Genomic DNA, 23,124 nt, shown 5'->3' on the forward strand with positions numbered 1-23,124 from the left:
TGGTATTGGCATAAAAACAGACATGTGAACCAAGGGAAGCGAATTGAAGACCCTGACATTAATCCATAAACCTATGAATACCTGATTTTGACAAGAAGTCAAAATTGTACAATGGAAAAGAGAAAGCATCTTCAAACAAATGGTGCTTTTATAACTGGTTGTCGACATGTAGATGATTACAAATAGAAACCATATCTATCACCATTTAAAAAACTCAAGTCCAAATGGATCAAAGAGCTCACATAAATCCAGCTACACTGAACCTGATAGAAGAGAAAGTGAGAAGTAGTAGCCTTGAAACACATTGGCACAGAACACTTCTAAGTATAACCCCAGTAGCACAGACACTGAGAGCAACAATCACTAAATCCCCAAACTGAAAAGCTTCTGTAAGGCAAGGGACATGGTAAATAAAACAAAACAGGAGCCTACATACAGAAAGGGAAAAGATCTTCATCAACCCAACATCTGACAGTGGGCTGCTCTCCAAAATATATAAAGAACTCAAGAAACTAGACATCAAATACCAAACAATTCAATTAAAAATGGGATACAGATATAAACATAATTTCTCAACAGAAGAATCTCAAATGGCCAAAAGATATTAAGGAATTGCTCAACATCCTTAATCTTCAGGGAAATGCAAACCAAAACAACTCTGAGTTGCCACCTTGTACCTGTCAGAATGGCTAAGATTAAAAACTACTGAGGACAGCATATGCTGGAGATGATGTGGTGTAAAAGGAACACTCCTCCACTGCTGGTGGGAGTGAAAACTTGTACAGCCACTTAGGAAATCAGTATGATTACTTCTCAGAAAATTGGGAATCAATCTACCTCAAAACCCAATGATACCACTCTTGGGCATATACCCAAAGGATGCTCAATTATACCACAAGCACATTTGCTCAGGAATGTTCATAGCAGCATTATTCATAATAGCCAGAAACCTGGAAACAACCTAGATGCCCCTAAACTGAAGAATGGTTAAAGAAAATGTGGTACATTTACACAATGGAGTATCACTCAGCTGTAAAAAACAAACAAAAAAAAGTCATGAAATTTGAAGGCAAATTGGTGGAATTAGAAAAAACATCCTGAGGTAATCCAGACTCAGAACGACAAACATGGTATGTATTCACTCATAAGTGGATATCAGATGTAAAGCAAAGGATAACCAGACTACAATTCACAGCTCCAGAGAAGCTAGGTCACAAGTAGGACCCTAACAGGGACACATGGATAACCCTGGGAAAGGGAATTACATGAGATCTCCTGGGTAAACAGGGGGAGAGAGGGGTAGTAGAGGGGAGGGTATGGGGAATGAAAACATGAGGAAATGGAATTGTTGAGTTGGGGGAGGGATAGAGTGAGAAAGCAATGACAGAGATATCTTGATAGAGGGAGCCATTCATTATGGGGTTAGGGAGAAACCTGGTGCTAGGGAAAATCCCAGGAATCCACAAGAATGGCCCCAGCTAAGACTCCTAGCAATAGTGGAGAGAGTGCCTGAACTGGCCTTCTCCTGTAATCGGACTGGTAAATACTCCAACTGTCATCATAAAGCCTTCATCCAGTAACAGATAGAACCAAGCACCAGGCCGAACTCCAGGATTTCAGTCAAGGAGAGAGAAGAGGGATTGTATGAGTAAGGGAGGTCAAGCTCACGACAGGAAAGTCTACAGAGACAGCTGAACCAAGTTCATGGGAACTCACGAACTCTAGACTGACAGCTGTAGAGCCCGCATGGGACCGAAATAGGCTGTCTGCATATGGGAGACAGTTGTGTAACTTGGTCTATCTGTGGAGCCCCTGACAGTGGGACTAGGTTCTATCCCTGGTGCATAACCTAGATTTTTGAAGTTCATTCCTTATGGTAGGATGCTGTGTTCAGTTTTGATGCAGGTGGACAGGCTTGGTCCTGCCTCATGTTAATGTGCCAGGCTTTGTCGACACCCCATGGGAGGCCTTACCTTTGGAAGGAGTAGATGGGAGTGGGCTGGGGGGAGGCATAGGGGGCAGGAGGAAGGATGAGAGAGAGAACAGTGGTTGAAATGTAAAATGAAATAAAAAAAGATAAATAAAGCTTTACTGGAACACTCACAGATACACACACTGACACACACACACACACACACACACAACAAAACAAAACACAAAAAGAATCACAAAGGAATGTCCCAGGAGAAAGAAGAGAAAAACATATGGGACACAAGTAACTAAAGGATTATGAAAGGCCACAAATCTGGAATAGGTATTGACTTCATTCACAGTCGAAAAAAAATGGCAAGCTGGATATGGGAAATAAACTCTATCTTCTGCAAATTTCATGTGCACATTTTATACTGCGCCATCTTCCCAGTCCCTAGGAATGCTTCAAGTACAATGTAGCTTCTGTTTCTTAATGTTATTAACAGCAGAAGACATACTTATCTTGGAAGAAGGCTTGAACTTCCTATATCAGCCTCCAAAATAGTAGCATGACAGGTGTGTGCCCTCATGCTGTTAATTCAATGTACTAATTAAATAAAACTTTAATACAGACATGAATGGCAATTTCTTGAGGGGCAAAAATAAAGTGGAAGTGACATGCTCATTTTAAAATCTCTTAACTCTAGCCAATGGCAAGTCTGAGCATGTAACAGACATCACCACTTGGTCTCCTATTGGCCTAGGAAAACTGCATTTTATTTCTCAACAACACACTGTTGAATTTGCACACCATGCTCCCTGGTGAGATCTTGATCCTATAATGACATTATTGTTTTGTGGTTTTGGAGCATGGTCTTAATCTATGCTCTAGCCTCATGCTGGTGGTGATCTCTCTGCTTTAGCTTTCAAGTGCGGGGATTGCAACTGTGAGTCACCATGACTAACTAGCTCAAGGAAATTCTCTAACAAATATCACTCAGTGGCAGACTATTTGCATATCATGTATGAAGTGTTTGGGTTTGATCCGTAGCCCTCAGAGGGAGAAATGTGGCCTCCTTGTTCACCCAATATACCCATAAGCATATAAAATGCATGTGAGACTCTTCAAACCAAAATTAATTGAAAAGAGATGGGGACAGACACTGCATATTCATCAAAGGAGAAATATACCATGATGACCATTTCAATTTCTAACAGCTGCTCCCCAAAGGGCACCCTCGCTTGTAAAAGAAACACTACTGGAGCATAAATCAACTACTGATCCTCACACACTGATAATGGGAGATATCAATACCCCACTCTAAACAATGGACAGGGTCATCCAGACAAAAGGTAAACAGAGAAATACTGAAATGACTGCCTGAGAGCAGGATTGCTGCCATCCTTCAGAACCCAACACCAATACTAAGAAACAGGCTCAAAAGTCCCTAGATGTACTCTGGATATTAGAGATTGTGGGGATGGTGAAGTGTCTACACACCAGCACAAAGGTGGGCACTGAGTTCTTAATCTGGACTTTCTAAACAAAAGGCATTTGAAGCTTTAAAAACAGTTCTGACTTCTGCACCAGTCATAGAATTTCCAGATGTCTCAAAACCTTTTCATCTGTTTGTCTATGAAACAAAAGGTAAAAGGGGGTTTTAACTCAAGCTTTGGGGTCACGGAAATGCCCTGTAACATATCTGTCCAAAAACTGAACTCTGTAGCCATAGGTTAGTCTGCCTGCCTAACAGCAATATCAGGTACTGCTAGTTTAAAGAAAGCAAACAAACAATTTAACTCTTGGTCAAGATCTTATATTGACAGCACATCATGACATGGTTGAGGTCCTCCTCTGAGGAGCACCAAAACACTGACTGTCCTAATGTCTGTGTAGGACCCAGCACCAGGCCCTTACTACTGGCCCACCTAACTCTAATTTGAGAAACCCACCAACATTAATCCAGCTGCTCCTTACCTGGTGACACAGATACTCATCCATGACAGTCAGAAAATGTAAAATGAAACCAGGTACCTTGGAGCAGCAGCAGTTTCACTAACTGAAATGACTTCGCAACTATGGGGAGAGATTTACCCCCTATGAGATTATGTTTGAGAAACCTCCCCACTGTTTCCCAGGCTCAGCGCTGTCTAACCCTTGCTTTCTCAAGGCACCAGAGGCTCTCCAGTCCTCCATAATGGCGATAGATTGGACTACCGATGAGACCCAGCTGACCTCCGAGTCCACCACCAGTTTCCCCATGTTCCAGCCCAACGATACCATCTGGGTCAGGTGAGTAGGCAAAGACACTAGAGCCTGGAAAGGACCCTACATGGTGGTTCTCTCCACTCCTATGGCAGTGAAAATAGCTGGCATTTTACCATGAACGCACCACACCCAGGTCAAGAAAGCAGAAGCTGCAGATGCTGCCAAATGGAGTGTCTCTGGATAATGAACCCACTAAAATTAAGGCTCCAAAGTCCTTCCACTCCATCGTCCTCAAACTCCTCCTGAGTCTGACATTTGGAATGAATACAGGATCATGCTCCAACCTCCACAGCACTTAGGCCTGAACCTGGGAACTAAAATAGACAGACACAGGGAAGGTATTACCTAATGTAACTACAGACCAGTAACCCATATTCATTTGTCCTTTGCTCACCGAAGCTCACTTTAAATGTCTGGTTGTATTAGAGAAAGGAAAGATATTGTGGTTTATCTTTTGATATAGAAATACAGAGCCGGGTGGTGGTGGTACACGCCTTTAATCCCAGCACTAGGGAGGCAGAGGCAGGTGGATCTCTGTGAGTTCGAGGCCAGCCTGGTCTGCAAAAGCTAGTTCCAGCACAGACTCAAAAGCTACAGAGAAATTCTGTCCCAAAAAAATCCAGAAAAAAAAATAGAAAGAAAGAAATACAGAGTTTTACAATTCTATGCATGTCCTGTGGCTGGGTACCCTGGGGACAGTAAACAGTAAGATAATTTAATAACGATAAGAAAACAGAATAGTTCAGAATGAGCTCACAGTGGCCATGAAATTGATAACTATAGTCCTCCCGGATTGAAGAGCCTGGTTTCTGTGACTCCTTCAAGAGGCTAGCTCAAGCACCTAAGCAGATCTTGCCATGTCTGCTCTTGGTCAAAGATGAAGGACTAGTTGTCCCTTGGTGCTTCCATCAGGGCCTCTGAGAAAGCCTTGGATTGACCTGGGTCCCAAAAGGTTCATCTCACAAAATAAAGGTGGGTATGAAAATGGAAACAAAAGGATTACTATATGAAAAGGAGGGGCATAGAGGAAAAGACTAGGAGAGATTGGAGACAAAATGCACACACTAGGAAGTAAATTATTGACACCAAAAGTTCATTTTAAAAAATCTTAATTGGTACACCTTTAGCTATATTACTTTCTAAGGTGACTCAAACTGCTCACTCCCCACATGAATTTAGAGCCGAAAGGAGCAGTGGTGCAGTTCTGGAGCCCCACCGCGTGGAAGCTGACTCAGGAGCATCACAAGTTTAAGGCCTGGGATGGCTAAACACGGAGTTGACAAAATTCTTGGGAAAATTAAACAGACCCTCCATCAGAATAACTTTGTTTAGGCCTCAGAGGACAGATACGATGAGCACAGGAGGGGCTCTGTAATGAGTATTCAGGATTTTCTACCCCAAAAAATGAAAATAGAGCTACTACAGCCAATATATGGATATAGGTGGATTTGAAGGGAGTGCTGTGACTGGAACCAGCTAGTTGGCTGAGTGAGTGAAGGCACTTGCCAACAAGTCCAAGGGCCTGAGATCAATACCCAGGAGAGAACCCACGCCTTTGACCAGTCCTCTGACCTTCATGCATGGTGCTGTCACATAGTTGTTTACACATGTCTTAATGGCCCAAACTCAGAATTTAAAAAAAAAAAAGAAACCGGAAAAACGATATGAAAAACAAAAAAAGCACAAAAACTGAAAACGCCAGTGCATTAGCCAGCTATGTTGTAATATAACCACTGACCAAAACAGAACTCCTTCACCACACTGCCACGATGACAAGAGGAAGCAAAGCATTCACAGCTCACTTCCTGCGAAGTTTATCAGGTTATCTCTGCACACCTCCCTTGGGGTAAAAACAGGAACAAATAGTTTTTCCATGGAAATTCTTACCTCTTAGACACGTTGTTTTCAACAACAAATTCAACAGATTACTACTGTTGAACGATTCAACAGATTACTACTCCAGGTTAGCAAGAAAAGAGAAACAAAGGACAGAAAGCAAAGAAATATGTAATGAAATGAGCAAGACTCGTGAATAAAGCATCTATCAGATCACCCCGTTAGCAGGATGCACACAGGTCTGTCTTTTGCTCAGGCCCTGCTCAGGCACACTTACACAGGCACCCAGACTGAGTCTACTCTCCTGTCACCCACTCATACTGAGTATTTTTGTGACAGGACTTGACTGTGGACCCTTCTCATATCTGAGAATCTGGGAATCTCAAGAGTGGGCTGTACAGCACCCACCTGGAGAGTGACTCCTGCAGGAGCTAAGGTGCTGGATGTTATGTCTAAGTCTCTACCCCCGGCTGACCGATGCCTATGGCACTTATATATGCTTCTGAGTTCTCCACAAGGTGCCAGGTAGAGGACAACCATCCATGGTCAAACTCTTATTTGGTGTTTATTTGTTGGTCCATATGTTAGAAGGTTTGCCTTCACATGTTCCATCTATTTGCAGTCCTGAGTGGCATCATCATCCCGCTGCAATGTTTTACATATTCTGGGACTTTTAAAACAGAGAACAAGTCACCATTTCCTGAGTGCTGTGCAGTAAGTCACTTTGGGACTGTCAGGTGCTCTGTGTTGTGTGAGATGATCAAATAGAAAGTCCCTCCAATTTTAGGCCTGTGGCAGCAAGAAGGTCCAACCTCTGATGGATTGAACCTTGAGTAGCTCTCCAAAGCCACATTTATTGTTACAGAAAGTTGATATCTGGGTAAATAAGTTCTATTGTAGAATATTTTAATATGTGCTGCATTCCTTTATTTGCATTTCTTTAACTCTGTGAAGCTGTGGAACTTGGCCTATCTCAAATACCAGATTGGTCTAATAAAGAACTGAATGGCCACTAACAAGGCAGGCGAAAGGGTGGGGCAGGGTTGGCAGGCAGAGAGAATAAATAGGAGGAAAAGCAAGAGAAAAGAGTGGAGAGAGGCAACTTCCACAAGCTGTTCTCTGGGATCCACACAGGGACAATGACATGGACATGCCCCTTTCAATACAAGCTAGTAACAAGTATCATTTTAAAACTAAAAACGTATCTAGGTACTGACAAAGCCAGTCACTCATCCTCTTGGACTTGACAGTGATCCTTCCTCAATTTGCTCCCCAGTGCTCAGAACAAAGGTATGCGCCATTCTACACCTATCCCTACCTTTCAATTCACCTTGTGATTCAAAACTCCCCAGTCCTGTCCTACAATTCAGCTTGTGTGTTCCATACTCCCCACCTCACATGTCGACTTACGCCTGTGTGCTCCAGTGTCCCTACTCCTACCATACAATTCAGCTTGTTGATCATCTGTCTCATTCCACAAACCCAATTCCTGAAAGAAATACTCAAGAAAACTGAAGTCTAGCTCATCACGAACATATAGCTATTTTTGGTGGCAGTGTTGGGTAAGCACTCCTATTAGAGACCACTGTCTAAGTGTATGTGTTTATATTCTCATGAGTAGTATAAATACTTTTCTTGTAAAATACACTTTAGATATATTTAGAACTCTAATAACCCAAACCTATGAAGCATGACAAAATATTGTATGATGAAATATTTTAATATTAATTCTGACACTTCACAATCATATGTGAGAGCACAAAAGGGCACAGAGCCTGTGTTTTTCATGTCATCTGTACCACCTAGTACTTCAACCCATTCACTGATGTATTTATTTACTTGTGAGACAAGAGTCATTTATATTAAGCTGACCTCAAACTCCTATGTAGTCAATGATAACCAGGATTTTTGAATGGACTTGCAAATTCACTTGTAGATGTTGTGTGGCTATTTTTGGTGGATATTCATTCCATCTGTACAGGAATCCAAACACCAATCTGGGCTCAAAGTACATAAATGCTCTGGAAGCTCAAAGTAATAGGAATACTAACATTTAAATATGTATATAAAGAAAACTGGAACAAGACATATATCCTTTAGACTGATTCAAAGTAGTTTTCCCCATCATAAACAAACAAGGAAGATGAACACATGCCATTACAGTATGAGCTACATTTTTATACAAGGGGACATAGTCTCATTATTAGACGTATTTTTCCATATATTCCCCTCCCAAACCTAAGTGTTATCCAATGTTGATATTAGTTTTCCATAGATGCTCTTGAGCAGCTCCTCCCTCTACATGAGATGAAGTCAACTTCCCAGTGGCCATGTTATACTAACAGCTCACAACCATTACTAGGAGTGGTGATGGTATTATTATTATTACAGAACCAATCTAACTCTATTTTTTTAATTTGGTGCAAGCAGAACCTACATGGCTCTAAATCTATGACAGTAAAATAAGAAGTATTAATGATACCTTACATCTCTACTCTCTATGTTGTTCCCAATGTATCTATTCAGTTAACTCTGAGACAACAAGAGTTGCATGGGCGAAAATGAGGTAGAATGAAGAGAAGGCTAATCTATATTTTCTTACACCACTCTCAGCTGCACACTGGTGATCAAAATTGTATTCACTTCCCAGCCTTCTGTTGGTGGGCACTTGTGGTAAGATGCTAGCATTTGGAAGGTTAAGACAGGGCATTACAAAGTTAACCACTGCTGTAGGAGGTCTTACAGCTTGTGGTTACCTGCCTACTGGGGGCGTGGCCTCTTAGACCATATATGCTGATGCAGAGCCTGCGTCACCCTCTTTTCCCGCTGCTCTTTCTGGTTGCGGGATTCATTTCTGTTCTCCATGCAAGCAGAAGGATTAAGATTTGTGAGTTTACCCCTAAGTAAATAACCATCTAATTTCTCATTCTGAGCTAGTGTTGGATTTTTTTTTTTTAGCGTCATTCCACAAACCACCTGAACAACAATTAGGAGATCAGAAAAGGGGAAGGTGACCAGGATGAGGTGTAAAACAGAAAATTTTGGGATTGACATGTCTTGTATATGCTAATGGCTCATACTTAAGTTCCTTAAGATATATAGCTCTGATATACTATTTGTAGGTGGAGAATGAGAAAAATCCCATTAAGACAATTCAGCAATGTTTGGAAAAACAACACAGAATACATCAGACTGAGCTCACAGTGGCCATGAAGAGCCAGGTTCCCTTGACTCCCTCATGATGCTCACGTCAAGCACTAGACCAAAACTTCCCAAGTCTGCCCTTGGGGCAGGAAACAAAAAGTAGTGCTCTCCATTGGTGCTTTTATCAGGGCATCTGACAAAACATGAACAGATTTCCAAAAGTACCGGACTTCAATCTACAAAAATCGAAAATGCCATGTGAAAATGGCCTTCTATTCTCATCATGTCTGCTCAACAGAGGTGGAAGTCTTAGCTAGAGAAAATAAGGCAACTGAAGATCAAGGGGATACAATTGGAAAGGAAGAAATCAAAGTATTTTTATTTACAGATGATGTGATAGGATATGGAAGAGACCCTAAAAATTCCACAGAACTCCTTTAGCTGAAAAACACTTTGAACAAAGCAGTTTAGATGCACAATTAACTTGCAAAATCACCAACTCTCCTAGAAACAAATGGCAAAGGGACTGGAAGCAGGGAAGTAATGTCTTTCATAACTGCCTCAAATTATATAAAATCTCTCCTCAGTAACTCTAACTGAGGAAGTGAAAGACTTTTATGATAAAATGATGTGAATGTTCTTCTTGTATGTGTTTATGGGCAGAACAGAGCCAGGCTGGAAAACATAGAGAGAGAGAATAGGCAGAGTCAAGGAGATGCCATATAGCTGCGGAATAAGAAGTACACACCAGAACCTTACTGGTAGGCCACAGCTTTGTAGGGGATACACAGATTAATAGAAAGAGTTAATTTAAGATGTAAGCGCTAGCTAGAAATTGGCCAGTGTTGTAATTAATATAACTTTCTGTGTGTTATTTGAGTCTGGGTGGCTGGGAAATAAACAAACAGTCTCTGCCTACTAAATGACGCCCACCGTCTGGGGGCATGGATCCATATAAGAACTAATAAAAAAGCTTAAGGGAAAAAAGGGCTCCTAGGCCCACAAAAATGGAAGCCAAGTGCAGTTTCTTGGTATCTGCACTTTTCACATGGGTTCTGTTTACTGGTGGTGAGCAGAGGTGTGGCTCCTTTAAGAGAAGGCTTCCTTACTCAGTATTAGCAGTAAAAACTGCAAGGCTTCCTTAAGAAATGGCTTCCTGGTTCAGCAAGGATGGCTCTGGTTCTTTTGGGAGGTCCTGCACTTGAATGGGGTTTGTGAGCAGCATGCTACTAGTTTCTTAATGGTAACACAGACCCGCTGCAATCCCTGGAGCTGGGCCGGTGAGCATGGCAAGCAGAGGAAAGGAACATACCTCCACCATGTTGGATGGGGCGTAGCCAACAGGCAGGGTCATAGAGTTTGGTCCAGTCCACTCCCATTTAGCATTAAGGGAGAAAAAAAAAAGCGCTCCTGGTTAAAAAATGTGTACAGGTACACAATGATGAAAAAGACAACTGAATGAGTCACATAAATGAGTTGGATAAATGTACAGAGGCTTAAGAGAGAGAAGAAAGAATACAAACAGTCATAAAGGAGATAAAATAATATTAAAAAGTAATAGAGTAAAAAAATAAGTCACATAAGATGGAAAATATACAGAGTCTGGATTACATATATATTATTGTGTTGTCTTTGAATTTTTTACTACAGACAGACATTTGATACTGAGGGCTGCTAAGCTAAGCATATATATATATATATATATATATATATATAGAGAGAGAGAGAGAGAGAGAGAGAGAGAGAGAGAGAGAGAGAGAGAGAGAGAGACTTAGAGCATATCCTCTCACCTGACTAAACTGAGACAACCAGGTCTGTACGTATCAACATGAGAGAATCACCCAATCAAAAATTCCAGTGGCTCAAGGTAACCTCCCCAATTGTGCACCCAGCAGATTTGGTTTCCTATCATGCACATGCTTGAATTTAATGGCATACTGGCAAAATAGACAGATCAGATCCTGTTTTTAAAACACAGACACCTACAGGTCAAAGAACTAAACAACCTCTAATCTAGCTTAGCCCTAGCCTATTTCCCCTGCATTGTATACAATAAACCATTCTTTCTATTCTGGTCTCAATAGAGAAGCTGTGTTCCACACAAATACCTTTCCTATTACTGCAGTGGACAAGCCCACTCTGTACTCCAATGGGTAGTTTTAGAAGCATATGGTGCTATAAACCGTTAATCAAGAATTGAAGTTGTTGAATCAGGAGGGACAGCAGGGTCAATGCCCTGTGGGCCTCAACCCTGGGATCAAGGCAAAGAAAGTCAACAAACCTTGTCTCAAAATAATTTTCCAAAAGCTGGAAAATGCAGCTGTTCTGGAAATAATGTATCATTACAATGAGAAATCACGCCACACACCTGATAAAATCTCTTCAGTGATTTCAAGTCTCCAGTCTGGCTGACACTCTGAGAAGAATGGTGTGGGAGAGATTTGGCCAACTTATATACACCATAGGTTTATGTATTCCACATATGTTGTGAACCTTGAGAAAGGGCTTGCTTAGTTTGATTCTTAATGAACTCAGAAACACCTACCCAGGATCGCCCCACCCACAGTGGGATGGGCCCTATTATATCAACCACTAATCAAGAAAATACTCTATAGGTTTGCCTACAGGCCAGTCTGACTCTAGCTTGTGGCAAGCTGACCAATCTAGACCAGAAGCCCTACTGAGTCATCTCCCAAACCCCAAACACAGATTTTCAAGCAAACCTCAACTCTTTTCAGCGTGTACATTGTGCACACACACAAGTTTTAGAAGTCTGTCAAGTTTACCACTGGAGTGATGGCTCTCAGCAGGTAACCACCACTTTTACTCTTATAGAAGTCCTGGTTGGTTCCCACACTAACATGGTGCACCAATCATCCCCAGATGCTGTTGCAGGGGATCGATGCCTCCTTCTGGTCTTCTGTGGGCACCAAACACACACAAGGTCAACATACACATATGCAAACAATCACTCATACACATGAAATAAATATAGAAAAATTAAAAACACATACTCTCATATCTCTTATAGGTCATCATAGATAAACAAGTCAGAAATGCAGAGAAATGTGACAAATATCTGTAGACAAAACTATACCTATGTAACTAAAGAAATCAAGAAACTTGAACAGAAGAGAAATTCCATGATTGTAGACAGGAGCCTAAGTATGATTTCAGCACAAAACCTGAGCTATAGATTCGCAACACTCCAATAAAGTCTAATAATGTTCCTATCAGCAACAGAAAAATGATGGCAAAAGTCATCATGAATGAAACACTGATCAACACAGACGGAGTAAATAGCAGACAGTGACACTATCCGACTTTAAAACTTCCCGTGCAACTGCAATAAAGATTGTACTGTCTGGGAAAAGAATAAAAATCTCAACGGAACATAAAAGAAAATTTAGAAACAAAGTAACAATTAAAAGTGTCGATTTGAACACAGAGGGCCAGAAACTCAGTAGGTCTGGCCTTACCGACACTCGTGACTGGTCCACCCTGGCATCTCCATGCAGATGTGTTAATGCACAGACTTACACCCTGCACAGAATTAACTGGCAGACGGATCCTACACCGCAGGTGTTCAGTGCCAAGTGCAGAACTTCTAGAATACGCTAGAGAAGTAGCTCTGTCACTTTGCAAATCATCTGCCTTTCAAGGCGGTGATGAAAGTGGCGCAGACGCGCACGCTGCATGGTGACGTCACAATAAGGAACTGTCCAAGCACAGTACCCACATCCCCGTGTGCTTTGGCAGGCCCCAACCTCAATCCGCAGATGAATTAATTTAGAGGCCGCAGGACCTGGGAGCTGCAGGGGTAGAATAGATCTCACGGATCTCATGGATCTCACGGATTTCACCCGGCGCCGCGACCGCCGCCGGTTTCCCACAGTCCCGGGACCCCACACCGGGCTCCCGCAGCTTTTCCCTGCGTGGGGACGGCGGCCCTCGCTCACCATCGTGGATTCCGAGCTCGCCCCGCTCTCCTCACGGCTCCCGGCAGTGGATCACAGCACAACACAAAGAAACACCCGAGTCTTCCTGAGCCCAGAGCCGGAGAGTCTCAGCATGACGGACCGGAAGTGCCCGCCCTCATTCTGTCTGGCAGTTTGCCTGGAGTCATCATTGGCTAATGTGTGCCTGAGTGACAGGATCATCTCTCTTAGGGACTGAGTGTTGGGAAGGAACACAGCACAGTGGTTCCCAGCCCTGGCTTCCATCCCAGGCACAGAGATATCCCAGCAGATATTGGCGCTGCAGCAGAACTTGAGCTTGAACTGCAAAATCATTCCTGCACTTTTTCTACACTTAGTAAGCATTTTTCATTCTTGTTCCTGGGTCCGCGGTGTTAGGTCTCAAACCTGGGATAAAAAGGCTGAAGTGTCTATTAACCTGTCAGGTTCGGCTTGCTGTCCCTACCTCAAACAGGGTATGGCTGCCATGCCCCGCCCCCTACCCTGAACTTCTCCAGGCCAGGGGTTGAGCTTCCCTTCCCTATATAACCCAACCATTCTGATAACCCGGGTTTTGTTTTGCTTCTTTCTTCTTTCAATCACCCTTTACCTTCCTGACCTCTTGGTCTGCGGTCTCCCCTCTCCTCGACCTCCTGTTCTCACATGGCCCAGACTCATCTCTACTCGGGACTCTCCCAGATGTCCCTGTCTCTCTCTACACCCTCCCTTTTACAACAGCAAAACTTTCTCCTCTACCAGACCTAGGAGCAGTCCTTTCCTTTTTTTAGTTTAGTTAGTTTGTTTGTTTTTATTCAATCTGGTGGCTAAACCTGGGACCAGTCATGTCTTTCCTTTTTATTTTTGTTTTCAGTCACAGAATCTTTAGCGTTACTTAATGAATAGTTGGAGTGATTCCCGTCTGACAGCTGAAATGATGCCCAGCACATCCGGGTCAATTTAGAAATGTTCGACATTCACTAGACGTTAGCAATTCAATAAGGCTCACCTAGGATTACTTACATTTCTCTCAGATGCACATTGTTACCCAAACAAGAACACGTCCCAGACTTTTTAGTGGCAATAGTATATCATGGGAAGGTCGAGGCAGAACATCAAAAACTTTAAATCAGCTCAATTTATGACACACACACACACAAAAAAAAAAAATTGGAACTTGAAGAGGAGGTAAGCAGGGAGGTATCAGTAGATCGTGCATAAGCTGATGGCTCATGCTAAGAGAGTTTAATTAAGAAGTACAAATCTGCATGCACCATGTGTAGGGGGAGAGTGAGACAAAGCAGCAGAAAGTTAGTTAAGCCACACTGTCAAGTGGAATATGTAGACAGAAGTTCTGTACTTGCCCTGTCCCACAGTACTTCCCAAAGAACACACAGAGGCTTATATAACTTATAAACTATTTGGCCTATTAGCTCAGGCTTATTGTTAACTAGCTTTTACAACTAAACTAACCCATAATTCTTGTTTATGTTTAGCCCATGTGGCTTGGTACCTTTTCTCAGTGAGGCATTCTTATAATAATGTGCTCTGCATCTGGCTGGTGACTGTGTCTCTGTCATTCCTCTTCACAGCTTTCTCTTAGTCTGGTTGCCCCATATATACTTCCGGCCTGGCTTACTGGCCAGTCAGCATTTTAATTAACCAATGTGAGTGACAAATCTTTACATTGTACAAAAGCATTATCCTACAGCAGCAATAGAGGATATGTCAGGCAGAGCTCACAATGAGCATCACATTGAATAAACAACAGGCCTCTCAGGCTGAAGTGCACAATTCCCTTGACTCCTTCAAGATGCTCGCTCAGGGTACTGGAGCAGACCTAGTCAAGTCAGCCCTTGGCAAAAGACAAAAAACCGCTGTTCCCTTGGAGCTTTCATCAGGGCATCTGAGAAAGCCTTGGGTTGGTTGGCCTGGCTCCCAGAAGGCTCATATCCAATCTAAATAAACAAAAGCATGTATGAAAATGGAACTGCAGGGATTAATGCATTGAAAGATGGTTTAGAAAGACTAGTAGAGGCTGGAGATGAAAAGGACATAGCAGGGAATAAGAAAGTAGTAATGATGTGTATATATAGTGTGTGTGTATAAAGTATATAGTGTTAGATTAGTATTAGTGATAGCAAAAGTTGACTTTAAAAACATACTTGATATACATTTAGCTACATTTCTTTTAAAGTAGACAGATTCAAATTGTTAGTTTCCCATATGAATACAGATCTGGGAAACAATGGTACAGTTCTGTGTAGAAGGAGCTGCAGGCAGGCCTGCTTTTCGTCCTGCCCAGCTCCTGCCACGGCTAGCTTTACCCGAAATAATTACAAGGAAACTGTATTCATTTAAACATTGCCTGCCCCATTAGTTTCAGCTTCTTATTGGCTAATTCTCATATCCTTGCTTTAACCCATATTTAGTAATCTGTGTCTTACCGGGAAGGATCTTAGCCTGTGTCCATCTCAGAGAGGAGAGGCATGGCATCTGCCTGAGGCATCTACCTGACTCTGCTTCCTTTCTCCCACAATTCTGTTCTGTCTACTCTGCCTACCTAATTTTCTGTCCTATTAAGGGCCAGGGCAGTTTCTTTATTAACCAGTGAAAGTAACACATGGACAGATGACCCTCCTCCATCATTTCCCCTTTTTCTGTTTAAACAAAAAAGAAAGACTTAACATAGTAAAATGACAATAACAAAACAGTTATCAGCAAGAATTACAGTTACAATATTTATATCTACTTTATCTTTTATAATAACTAAGGAAAACTATAACTATCTACTTATTCTTCAACTCCATCAAAGACTCCAGAAGGATATAATACTACCTAAGTAAATTTCTAGAAATGACAGAGACATCTTGCTGCCTGGACAGGTCACCCAAAAAGTTCCTCTGTACCATTGGGGGGCATCTATCTTCGGTCTTCAGGCCCATAGTATCCAGCAGACATTTCCGTGAAGCAGGAAATTTCAAAGACAGTTCAGTCACTATCTGCTGTGTCCTGCAGAATGTCTCGCAGACTCTTTCATGAATCAGGAACCCCGAAAGACCATCTCACCTTAGGCAAGTTCAGCAGTCCTCTCTCTGCAGGTTCTCTGTGTCCAGTTTATGCATCAGTCCAGGCAAGAACAGTTTCTTGCCAAAATGGCTAACCAACTCCATAAGAAGCCTCTTGATGCCCAGAACAGAATGCTGGGAAGAAGGGAAGTGAGGCAGACGCATCAGGCAGATACCATGCCTCTCCTCTCCGAGACAGATTCAGGTTAAGATCTCTTCCTGGTAAGCCACCACCTCATGGTGCCTACACAGATTACTAAATATGGGTTAAAGCAAGATGGTGAGAATTAGCCAATAAGAGGCTGAAACTAATGGGCCAGGCAGTGTTTAATGTAATACAGTTTCCGTGTAATTGTTTCGGGTAAAGGCTAGCCGGCGGCCAGGAAGTGGGCGGGAAGCAGCCCGCTGCTCCCGTCACTACATGGAAGGTTGAGGCAGGATCATCACAAGATGAAGGCCTGGTATGGCTACGACTGAGTTAACCAAAAACTTTGACAACTTAATCAGACCCTGACTCAAAATAACTTTTTGTTTAAAACCTCAGTGGACAGATGTTTCCTCAAAATAACTTTACCTTTAAATCTCAATGGATAGGTGCTTGCCAAGAATGAGTATCCAGGATTCTCTACCCCCAAAATAAAACAGAGCAACTATAACCAATATACTGAAATGGGTGGGTTAGAATGGAGGACTGTGGCAGGAATCAGCTAGGTGACTCAGTGAGCAAAGGCACTTCCAACCAAGTTTGAGGGCCTGAGGTCAATAACCAAGAGAGAACATACATCTCCACACTTGTCCTCTGACCTTCACACATGTGCTGCGGCAGGCATGTGTGCCCACACATATCTAAATGAACCAAATTCAGAATTTTTCAAAAGAAAAAAAAATAAAAATTCACCAAAACTAAAAAATTCAGAAAAAATAGCTAGCTATGTGTTGCTTCAACAATTGACCAAAATAGAACTCCTTCAGAAACACTGTCAGAGTAAATGTCTAGACTGGAAAGCCAACCCTGCCCCCCCAAGCCCTTGGTAACACTATGGCAGCCTGCAGAGTGGAAGTGAGGGGGCTGTCACCATCCCTTAAAGAAAGAGAAGTGTGATACTTAGAACCTTTTCTGGGACCATCCACCTGCTGGGTCAGAATTCAAACTCTGACCACTTTCATGGGAGTTGAGGACTCATTTCTGGGGTACTAGTTGAGTTTTGCTATGAAACTGACAAAAAACAAAAAAACCTGCCAGTTTCACAGATGCCCATACATCAGACCAGCTGTGGAAAAATATGCTATGATTTTCATTTTTGTCAAAAGAAAGTTTGATTAAAAATATACACCAAAAATCTGCAATCTCGTAAACAAATTGTTCTGTATAAAAGGCCCCATCAATGTAAAATACAGGATCTTAGTCAATTAAACTCTACAGAATCAAAGTATTTTTAATTTAATCACTACCTATTTACTATAGAGCCTCTTAATATTTTGATGACTAAATTATATATATATATATATATATGTACTGTCACTTGATATATGAGTCTAAAATTTTATTTTCCTCATTAGTAGAATTTAAAGTAATACACATTAAAAATAAATATTTTACATTATGATAATCTTGTAACATTTTCTTTATAAGGGTCTCACTATCTCTAGCTTGTTTGGGAACTCATTTTGCAGACCTAGGTAGCCTAAAAGTCATACAGGTTACTTTTCATCTGCTGCAGAGTGCTAAATTAAAGGCCTACACCACTATGCCTGCACATTTACTCTCTAAATAAACAGAATGTTGGTGCGACATGCAATTGGACTCTATACTGAACATACTGTGGCAGGGAGATCAGGCAATCCTGGGTTTTATGCAAAATCCTATCTCAAAAGAGCAAATGGCAAAGCAGGTGCAGGGTCTTTCACCCCAGTTTGGCAATCATTAACATCAGTCTTTGTTCTGGACTCATGGGACTATGACTGCTGGCTTTTGCTCCCCAAGTCCATAGTCCACTTTTTGACATCCCTGCCTTGAATCTGTGATAGTGCTGAAGCAACAACCAGAAGCCAGTGGCAATGGTGTGAAAAATCCTTCTCCAGCTGCTTTAAACCGCTATTCTCCACTGCTTTCTGGAGAGTTTTGTCCTGTGTCCTCCTTGCAGGCCTTCCATCGATGATTGTTGCAAGTCACGCTAACATTGGATGACAGGTTTCAGTCTGGTATACTATTATTTCTGGCTAAGGTAATCTAGTTACCTAGGGCTACTCATTGATGCCTGAACGTGGAAACTAGCAGGTAGAATCCCTTACTGATGGTGATTACTGAAGGTTTTGGACAGTCATTGATAGCCCCTGGATAGGCCCAAGGTGCATGTGTTACTATTGTCATAATTTATAAACAGTTGCTACAAAGACTGGAAAAGAGGTGAGTGGAGGCCTAAAGATGACTTTCCCTTCCAAGATGACATGACTGGGGTCAAATATCTTTAAATTCCAGGCACACCAAACATCAGAAATTTCAAAGAATAAGCTTATGGATATTTATACCATCTTACTTGTGAGCATGAAGACAGCCATAATGACCATGACCAATAATTTTATGGTGACTTGCTCTTTTTTGTAAGTGCATTGAGTGGGTATGCCTTGGCTGCAATGATTTTATTTGTTAGAAGAGTAAAGTAAAGAGAGATGGCTCAGAGGTTAAGAGCATTGCCTGCTCTTCCAAAGGTCCTGAGTTCAATTCCCAGCAACCACATGGTGGCTCACAACCATCTGTAATGAGGGTCTGGTGCCCTCTTCTGGCCTGCAGGTATGCACACAGGCAGAATATTGTAATGCATACAAAATAAATAAATAAATATAGAAAAAAAGAAAAGTAAAGTTAAGCAGTACTGTGGTGGCGCATGCCTTTAATCCAGCACTTGGGAGGCAGAGACAGGCGGATCTCTGTGAGTTAGAGGTTAGCCTGGTCTACAAGAGCTAGTTCCAGGACAGGCTCCATAGCTGAGAAACCCTTTCTCAAAAATACAAAAAAGAAAAGAAAAGAAAGAAGGAAGGAAGAAAGAAAGAAAGAAAGAAAGAAAGAAAGAAAGAAAGAAGAAAAGAAAAAGGAAAAGAAAGAGAAAAGAAAAGAAAAGTTAATATACATGGCTTCTCCCTGAGTCAGCCTACTCTCTTGATATATATATATATATATAATATATATATATATATATATATATATCAGCCTGGCTATATTATGTTAAGTCATTGACCAAAATCAGCTTTATTCATTAACCAATAAAGCATCACATATACAGAAGGACTTCCCACACTATTCCCTCTTCTGTTTAAATAAAAAGAAAGGTTTTAACTTTAAACATAGTAAAATTACATATAACAAAACAGGTATCAAGCAAGAATTACATTAAAATATTTATATCTACTTTATCTTTTATTATAACCGAGGAAAACTATAATTATAACTATCTATTCTTCAACTCCATTAAAGAGGAGTTTTACAATATTAACCTAAATTACAGGAAGTGCAGTGTAAGCAACTTCCAAACTCTAGAATTGACAGAGACATTTCACTGACTGTCACCCAAAGTTCTTTGTACACTGGAGCATCCATCTTCAAGCCTATAGGCCTATAGTATCCAGCAGACTTTTCCATGAAGCAGGAAATCCAAAGAGGTGGTTCTGCCTTGTACTGGCAAAGCCCATCAGTTGCTTCTTCTGTGTCCTGCACATGTCTGGCAAACTCTTTCATGAAGCAGAAACCCTGAAGGATTGTCTCATCACCTTTCTTAGGCAAGCTTCAGCAGTCATTTCTCTGTGGGTCCTACATGTCCCAACGTAATACAACCTAACATCAGCAGTCCAGGCAAGTGCAATTTTTTGCCCAAATGGCTAACAACATCCATAAGGAAGCCCTCTTCAATGCCCACCTTCCTCTTGAAGTAATTGGTGCAGCCAGGAGCAGATGTGTCTCATTGTCATGAAAAGTCCTAAGTTCTTAAAACATTTAAATAGCTTGATTCTGTAGGTCTCTGAAAGATGTGAATAACTATCTAACTGAAATATATCTCTATATATCTAGAAAGCCTAACTAACATGACTAGAAGCTTGACTAATTATAATTATCTACTAACCTATATTTCTTAATTATACATTGCATTTTAAACATAAACACAATACCTTATTGGAGAGCAGAAATACACATATAACAAATGGACCTTAAATTTGTATCAATAACTCAAGATCCATACCAATGCAAGCTAGCCATCTCTATAACATATCTCCCTTTAAACATTAACAAACATTTATAAACAATGATTGAGAATTTGGGTATAGTTCTCTCCAAACTGGCATTTTGCTCTTTGTTGAGCAAAGTAATTTTGGGGGGTATTCACTGTGACCTTCTAGGGGGTTTTGGTCCACCAAACCACATTAATCTGTAAGGAATCCACAGGTTCCCACCCTCTGTAGAAACAAAAGCAGAACCTCTTTCCAAAACAAAAAATCCTTAGACCCAAAATTTGAAGTCAAGATACCTTTAAAATGGAATACATTAGTTTAGCTTAGCAACCCATACAATGAAATGTCTCTTTGTACTTAGCTCATTCTCAGTCAAGAAATTCAAAGAAAACACAATAGTATACATAATCCAGACTATCTGTGTATAGTCCATCTTTACATGACTTGTTTTTCTTTATTCCTTTAATCTATGACTGTCTGTCTCTTTAAAGACTTTGTTTTATTCTTTAAAAAGCCATTTCTTTTTATAATTGTCTATATCCTTCTTTTCTCTCTCCCAAGCCTACATACAGTTTTTAACACACTATGTCTCACTGAGAGGTCTTTTATATCTGAATCTGTACTATCATGTATCTGTTATCCTTTTTTTGTTTTGGAGAGCTTTTAAAATGGTAAGCAGCTTGGTCACAGGGGCCCTGGGTGCTGGCTTCACCTCTCTCAGGCTTTTAATATGGTGGAGGTAGTTCATTGCTGGTTCTGGGATTGCCAGGTAGGAGCCATCCTCACCACCTCAACTCTCGGTAGCAGTGGACCGCATATAAACTCTTTTTATCTGAGTAAAAGCTAAATCTGCCATGCAGTGCACTGTGCAACCTGGAAATTTCTCTGTGCATGGCAGCAGGAATCTGCCATGCACTCCTAGAAGACCCAATCCCACTGCTTGCCTAGATGGGGCCGCTGAGTCATGACATGGTCTCAGCTACTTTCCTCATGACCCCAAGTGGGCACACACAAGCATCTGGAACCAAAGTGGGTGATGGGCATCAACCCCAAAGTTTTTAGACCATGTTGTCATGCCATTCTATTGACGAAGGTGCTAGTTTGTTTTCCAGCAATGCTGACTCAAAATAATCACTCAGAAAACTATATTAATTGTAATACTGTTTGGACAATAGCTTAAGCATATTTTTGGCTAACTCATATCTTAAATTAACCCATTTCTATTAATCTGTGTATTGCCACGTGGTTGTGACTTACTGGCAAGATTCTGATGTGTCTGTCTCCTGCAGGCAGCTACATGACCTCTCCCTGACTCTGTACTCTGTATGCTTGCATATATATATATATATATATATATATATATATCTTCCAGCCTTAGTATATTCTATTAAGCCATTGGCTTAAAGCAGCTTTATTCATTAACCAATTAACCACCATCTTCCAGGGGTACTAACTCATCAGTTTCAGAAACCTGCAGTGCCTGGAGAGATGGCTCAGCTGTGAAGATGTGTGCTGCTCAAAAATTAGACACTGAGCAATATTTTGGGCCTCTTCAATCTATTCCCTAAGTTTTCCTGACCCTAATGATAATGTAGCAAATAATACTGTTCATAGTTTTGATTCTTGTTCTTGGTTGCACAAGTTAAAATTTGCTTGCTTATAGCATACTCATACATCAAATGACAATAAAGTTTATCTACATCTGAAATCAAAACCACTTGGGATATCCTGCATTAAAAAGAATATTTGAAAAGGGGGCAAATAGTGGGAACATGGTCCAGGACTGGAGTCATGTAAGGAGAATTCTGAGTGCATATAGAAACACTTCAAGAAAACAAGACAGGATTCTTGTGGCCTCAGTTACTTCAAAACATGGCATTGTTTTAGATGTGTGTTTGTGCTACTCTCAGGTGTAGTAAACAGAAATGAGTTTACTTCAGATCTCTCATTATTGTTTATTGTTGTTATTCAATGAAATGTTTAAACTATCCTTTATACGTTTCTATGGAAAATCATGATTTCCAAGTCCAACATGTCTTGTAAACAGCTTAAACTCAGAAGAACTTTACCCATTTGACCTTTTTTAAATGCACAGAGTATAAGTTGTCTGGGACTTTAAATAACTTTGGCTGTTGAATGAGATTACATTCTCCTCATTTTCAGGAGCCATTCTCCTAGTTCCCACTACCTATAGAGGAGAGACAAGGGTGTGCCATCACAACCTGCAAGCTTTTGTTTTTTTAAAGATAGGGGACTCCCATACTCCAGTGTCTTTAAATTGGAACAGTGATGGCTATAAAATGTCGTGTCATCAGTAAATCAAATACTTAATTAGGTAAAAACACTATAATGAACTCTAACTTTATTACTCTATTTCAATGAAACACTTGGTTATGAATGCCAAGAAAAGGAGACATTTAAAACTCCAATTTATGTGAAACCAAATTGCTGAAAGGTGCTTGCAGCATAACCGAATGACTAGAGTTCATATCTTATAAACGAAAAAGGTATCAACACCTGAACACTCTACTCTCACCTCCAGACATGTACTAGAGTTATGTACAGCTGACTTTGAGCTCATCACCCACCTGCTTCCACCTACCAATACCTGGGATGACAAGTTCAAAATGCGCGCGCATTTTGAGACAAGGTCTTTCTCAGTTGCCTGGGCTGCCTTTGAACTCACACTGTAGACCTTGAGCTTCTGACCCTCCTGCATCAC

At 41.1% G+C, this 23,124-nt stretch overlaps 1 protein-coding gene and 1 long non-coding RNA gene across 2 annotated transcripts in view; one reads left to right on the top strand and one right to left on the bottom strand.

Annotated features, from left to right (window-relative positions):
• LOC119827014 (zinc finger protein 431-like) overlaps positions 1–13,236 on the bottom strand; it is a 28,672-nt gene extending 15,436 nt beyond the window's left edge. Inside the window, exon 1 of the mRNA XM_038348447.1 lies at positions 13,120–13,236. Coding sequence (XP_038204375.1) covers positions 13,120–13,122 — 3 coding nt within the window. The 5' untranslated portion in view covers positions 13,123–13,236. The remainder of the gene's footprint in view (positions 1–13,119) is intronic.
• A 129-nt stretch (positions 13,237–13,365) lies between these two features.
• LOC119827033 overlaps positions 13,366–23,124 on the top strand; it is a 48,847-nt gene continuing 39,088 nt past the window's right edge. Inside the window, exon 1 of the long non-coding RNA XR_005287559.1 lies at positions 13,366–13,474. This is a non-coding gene — a long non-coding RNA (uncharacterized LOC119827033). The remainder of the gene's footprint in view (positions 13,475–23,124) is intronic.

The sequence above is a fragment of the Arvicola amphibius genome, chromosome 1, assembly GCF_903992535.2.
Source record: "Arvicola amphibius chromosome 1, mArvAmp1.2, whole genome shotgun sequence".
Lineage (NCBI taxonomy): Eukaryota > Metazoa > Chordata > Mammalia > Rodentia > Cricetidae > Arvicola > Arvicola amphibius.